This window comes from Oncorhynchus keta, chromosome 22, assembly GCF_023373465.1.
Source record: "Oncorhynchus keta strain PuntledgeMale-10-30-2019 chromosome 22, Oket_V2, whole genome shotgun sequence".
In the NCBI taxonomy this organism is placed as follows: domain Eukaryota; kingdom Metazoa; phylum Chordata; class Actinopteri; order Salmoniformes; family Salmonidae; genus Oncorhynchus; species Oncorhynchus keta.
Window position 1 is genome coordinate 55,671,375 of NC_068442.1, and position 6,000 is coordinate 55,677,374.

Sequence of the window (6,000 nt, forward strand, 5' to 3'; positions counted from 1 at the left end):
GAACCACCCAGTTTATACTAGAATATAAATGCCTGTGATATACTAGAATATGGCTGTCAGCATTCAGGGCTCGAACCACCCAGTTTATACTAGAATATAAATGCCTGTGTGCTTGTGCAAAGGTGTGAGTGCCTTCACGCAGTGGTATGAATAAATTAGCATATTTACATAGTTTACAAACTGTGTTGAAATGTCAAAAATATTCCCATACTCACAGGGTACTCGGTCACAACCCCTTTGTAAACTTCCAGGAATTCCTCTGCATTGGCCCGGTCCATGTTAAACTGTGAGTAGACAAGAGAAGGCAAAACTGTAATCAGTAACTGACTGCAACTCAAACATATACAAAAAAAAATAATAATTTGAGTTGAAGTGAAACGTAGAAAATGTGTCACTTTTGAGACCCTTTTCCAATGACCTGTGTGAATGTGGAGCGTGGATATGGACATGTCTAGATGGTTACATGAGTTCAGAACTGGGGAGGATCTCGATCTGTAGAGGACATTTTGTGTCAGTGTTTCTTACAGCCACACCAGTTCCTACTTAGAAAGGTCTAGAACTCCCTGCCCCTCTCAGCGCTCCATGTACAAAACCAGATGGTTGCCAACGGGTCTCTGATGCTGCAGATGAGAACATTGACTAGGCATCAGATCACTCTGTCTGGTTTACAGTCCCATTAGGGCTGCGACGGACTTGGGAGTCTGAGGTTACGGCAATTGGCCAGGCCAATGTACACGATCACCGGCATTTTGTTGTCGTTGTTAAATACATCATCTTTTTATTTATTTATTATTTTTACAGATCCTATTTTCGACGCACAAAACCATTCAAACAAAGTCAGATGTGTTTTCTGTCGTTTTTCTCATTTGCGTCACGTCCCATATTTGCATCACATCCCATAATAAGGATCTTGACACAGAAACCCAGAACACCCTGGTCATGCTGCTCCGAGACGTCGCTCAGCGTCACTCCAAGGAATTCGAGGTCGTCATGAAGTAACTTCCCGCTGAGCAGAAGATGAAGCTGACAGGGGCTGTTAGCCAATCCTAGCACACCACGTCAACCAGCTATTCCATTCCAGTCAAAGCCAGCGAATTGTAGGATTTGTGTTACTACATATGACATATCCCCTCCTCTCTTCTCCAGACCATTTCCGGAGACCTTCTCCCTTACCTCACCTCGCTCATCAACTCATCCCTGACCGCTGGCTACGTCCCTTCCGTCTTCAAGAGAGCGAGAGTTGCACCCCTTCTGAAAAAACCTACACTCGATCCCTCCGATGTCAACAACTACAGACCAGTATCCCTTCTTTCTTTTCTCTCCAAAACTCTTGAACGTGCCGTCCTTGGCCAGCTCTCCTGCTATCTCTCTCAGAATGACCTTCTTGATCCAAATCAGTCAGGTTTCAAGACTAGTCATTCAACTGAGACTGCTCTTCTCTGTATCACGGAGGCGCTCCGCACCGCTAAAGCTAACTCTCTCCTCTGCTCTCATCCTTCTAGACCTATCGGCTGCCTTCGATACTGTGAACCATCAGATCCTCCTCTCCACCCTCTCCGAGTTGGGCATCTCCCGGCGCGGCCCACGCTTGGATTGCGTCCTACCTGACAGGTCGCTCCTACCAGGTGGCGTGGCGAGAATCTGTCTCCTCACCACGCACTCTCACCACTGGTGTCCCCCAGGGCTCTGTTCTAGGCCCTCTCCTATTCTCGCTATACACCAAGTCACTTGGCTCTGTCATAACCTCACATGGTCTCTCCTATCATTGCTATGCAGACGACACACAATTAATCTTCTCCTTTCCCCCTTCTGATGACCAGGTGGCGAATCGCATCTCTGCATGTCTGGCAGACATATCAGTGTGGATGACGGATCACCACCTCAAGCTGAACCTCGGCAAGACGGAGCTGCTCTTCCTCCCTGGGAAGGACTGCCCGTTCCATGATCTCGCCATCACGGTTGACAACTCCATTGTGTCCTCCTCCCAGAGCACTAAGAACCTTGGCGTGATCCTGGACAACACCCTGTCGTTCTCAACTAACATCAAGGCGGTGGCCCGTTCCTGTAGGTTCATGCTCTACAACATCCGCAGAGTACGACCCTGCCTCACACAGGAAGCGGCGCAGGTCCTAATCCAGGCACTTGTCATCTCCCGTCTGGACTACTGCAACTCGCTGTTGGCTGGGCTCCCTGCCTGTGCCATTAAGCCCCTACAACTCATCCAGAACGCCGCAGCCCGTCTGGTGTTCAACCTTCCCAAGTTCTCTCACGTCACCCCGCTCCTCCGCTCTCTCCACTGGCTTCCAGTTGAAGCTCGCATCCGCTACAAGACCATGGTGCTTGCCTACGGAGCTGTGAGGGAACGGCACCTCAGTACCTCCAGGCTCTGATCAGGCCCTACACCCAAACAAGGGCACTGCGTTCATCCACCTCTGGCCTGCTCGCCTCCCTACCACTGAGGAAGTACAGTTCCCGCTCAGCCCAGTCAAAACTGTTCGCTGCTCTGGCCCCCAATGGTGGAACAAAACTCCCTCACGACGCCAGGACAGCGGAGTCAATCACCACCTTCCGGAGACACCTGAAACCCCACCTCTTTAAGGAATACCTAGGATAGGATAAAGTAATCCTTCTCACCCCCCGCCCCTTAAAAGATTTAGATGCACTATTGTAAAGTGGCTGTTCCACTGGATGTCATAAGGTGAATGCACCAATTTGTAAGTCGCTCTGGATAAGAGCGTCTGCTAAATGACTTAAATGTAAATGTAAATGTATAATATGCTGTTGCAGACATTCAATGACAGGGGCGCTGAAAACAGGCCTTTACCCAGATTAAATCATGACAGGAGAGATGTAATGTAGCCTAATCTACTGAAAACAGGCCTTTACCCAGATTAAATCATGACAGGAGAGATGTAATGTAGCCTAATCTACTGAAAACAGGCCTTTACCCAGAATGCATCATGACAGGAGAGACGTAATGTAGCCTAATCTACTGAAAACAGGCCTTTACCCAGAATGCATCATGACAGGAGAGATGTAATGTAGCCTAATCTACTGAAAACAGGCCTTTACCCAGATTAAATCATGACAGGAGAGATGTAATGTAGCCTAATCTACTGAAAACAGGCCTTTACCCAGATTAAATCATGACAGGAGAGACGTAATGTAGCCTAATCTACTGAAAACAGGCCTTTACCCAGATTAAATCATGACAGGAGAGACGTAATGTAGCCTAATCTACTGAAAACAGGCCTTTACCCAGATTAAATCATGACAGGAGAGATGTAATGTAGCCTAATCTACTGAAAACAGGCCTTTACCCAGATTAAATCATATGACAGGAGAGACTTAATGTAGCCTAATCTACTGAAAACAGGCCTTTACCCAGAATGCATCATGACAGGAGATGTAATGTAGTCTAATCTACTGAAAACAGGCCTTTACCCAGATTAAATCATGACAGGAGAGACGTAATGTAGCCTAATCTACTGAAAACAGGCCTTTACCCAGAATACATCATGACAGGAGAGATGTAATGTAGCCTAATCTACTGAAAACAGACATTTACCCAGATTAAATCATGACAGGAGAGATGTAATGTAGTCTAATCTACTGAAAACAGGCCTTTACCCAGAATACATCATGACAGGAGAGATGTAATGTAGCCTAATCTACTGAAAACAGACATTTACCCAGATTAAATCATGACAGGAGAGATGTAATGTAGCCTAATCTACTGAAAACAGGCCTTTACCCAGATTAAATCATGACAGGAGAGATGTAATGTAGCCTAATCTACTGAAAACAGGCCTTTACCCAGATTAAATCATGATAGGAGAGACGTAATGTAGCCTAATCTACTGAAAACAGGCCTTTACCCAGATTAAATCATGGCAGGAGAGAAATGCTGAATACAACAGGTGTAGTAGACCTCACAGTGAAATGCTGAATACCACAGGTGTAGTAGACCACACAGTGAAATGCTGAATACCACAGGTGTAGTAGACCTTACAGTGAAATGCTGAATACAACAGGTGTAGTAGACCTTACAGTGAAATGCTGAATACAACAGGTGTAGTAGGCCTCACAGTTAAATGCTGAATACAACAGGTGTAGTAGACCTTACAGTGAAATGCTGAATACAACAGGTGTAGTAGACCTGACAGTGAAATGCTGAATACAACAGGTGTAGTAGACCTGACAGTGAAATGCTGAATACAACAGGTGTAGTAGACCTGACAGTGAAATGCTGAATACAACAGGTGTAGTAGACCTCACAGTGAAATGCTGAATACAACAGGTGTAGTAGACCTTACAGTGAAATGCTGAATACAACAGGTGTAGTAGACCTCACAGTGAAATGCTGAATACAACAGGTGTAGTAGACCTCACAGTGAAATGCTGAATACAACAGGTGTAGTAGACCTTACAGTGAAATGATGAATACAACAGGTGTAGTAGACCTGACAGTGAAATGCTGAATACAACAGGTTTAGTAGACCTAACAGTGAAATGCTGAATACAACAGGTGTAGTAGACCTCACAGTGAAATGCTGAATACAACAGGTGTAGTAGACCTTACAGTGAAATGCCGAATACAACAGGTGTAGTAGACCTTACAGTGAAATGCTGAATACAACAGGTGTAGTAGACCTCACAGTGAAATGCTGAATACAACAGGTGTAGTAGACCTCACAGTGAAATGCTGAATACAACAGGTGTAGTAGACCTCACAGTGAAATGCTGAATACAACAGGTGTAGTTAGACCTCACAGTGAAATGCTGAATACAACAGGTGTAGTAGACCTTACAGTGAAATGCTGAATACAACAGGTGTAGTAGACCATACAGTGAAATGCTGAATACAACAGGTGTAGTAGACTTTACAGTGAAATGCTGAATACAACAGGTGTAGTTAGACCTCACAGTGAAATGCTGAATACAACAGGTGTAGTAGACCTTACAGTGAAATGCTGAATACAACAGGTGTAGTAGACCTCACAGTGAAATGCTGAATACAACAGGTGTAGTAGACCTTACAGTGAAATGCTGAATACAACAGGTGTAGTAGACCTTACAGTGAAATGCTGAATACAACAGGTGTAGTAGACCTCACAGTGAAATGCTGAATACAACAGGTGTAGTAGACCTCACAGTGAAATGCTGAATACAACAGGTGTAGTAGACCTTACAGTGAAATGCTGAATACAACAGGTGTAGTAGACCTCACAGTGCAATGCTGAATACAACAGGTGTAGTAGACCATCCAGTGAAATGCTTATTTTACAAGCCCTTAACCACCAATGATCCTCTCCCCAGAAGATATTCGAGATGATTCCCTACAGTGGAGGGGGCTATTTCAGACCAGAGGGCCTCCGTCCAAGTGAATTCATGATCCTCTCTCCCAGAAGATATGGCCCCTTTTCCATAACCCTATGATGACGACGGACAACTCAACCCACTAATATTTAGTTAGCATAAATAAACTGGTAAAACTGACGTAAATGCAACTTCACTACAATGCTACCGGTATCAGGCCCTTTACAGCATGTTACATAACATCATCATTCGTATTAAGGCTGGGTATAACATAAACCCCAATTCAATTGGTGTACAAAATGGGAAAGTAAATAGCCAACTAATAATGAGTTAATTATCATAATGGGGCGGCAGGGTAGCCTAGTGGTTAGAGCGTTGGACTAGTAACCGGAAGGTTGCGAGTTCAAACCCCGAGCTGACAAGGTACAAATCTGTCATCCTGCCCCTGAACAGGCAGTTAACCCACTGTTCCTAGACCAGTTAACCCACTGTTCCCAGGCCGTCATTGAAAATAAGAATTTGTTCTTTAACTGACTTGCCTGGTTAAATAAAGGTTAAAAGAAATAAAAATAAAAATAAAACTCAACAGGATTCAACCTGTCTCTAATTGTTCTCTGAGGAGCTCGTTTTGGTCTCGCCACAGTAGATATGCTGCCCATTTCATCAGTTCAACCACCTCAA

The 6,000-nt window shown here is 44.7% G+C and overlaps 1 protein-coding gene across 1 annotated transcript in view; it reads right to left on the bottom strand.

The window, feature by feature from the left end:
- Window positions 1-6,000, bottom strand: part of nme7 (NME/NM23 family member 7) — a 144,249-nt gene that overhangs the window by 52,684 nt on the left and 85,565 nt on the right. The window contains 1 exon segment of the mRNA XM_052475674.1: window positions 216-284. Within this exon segment, the coding sequence (XP_052331634.1) occupies window positions 216-284 (69 nt within the window).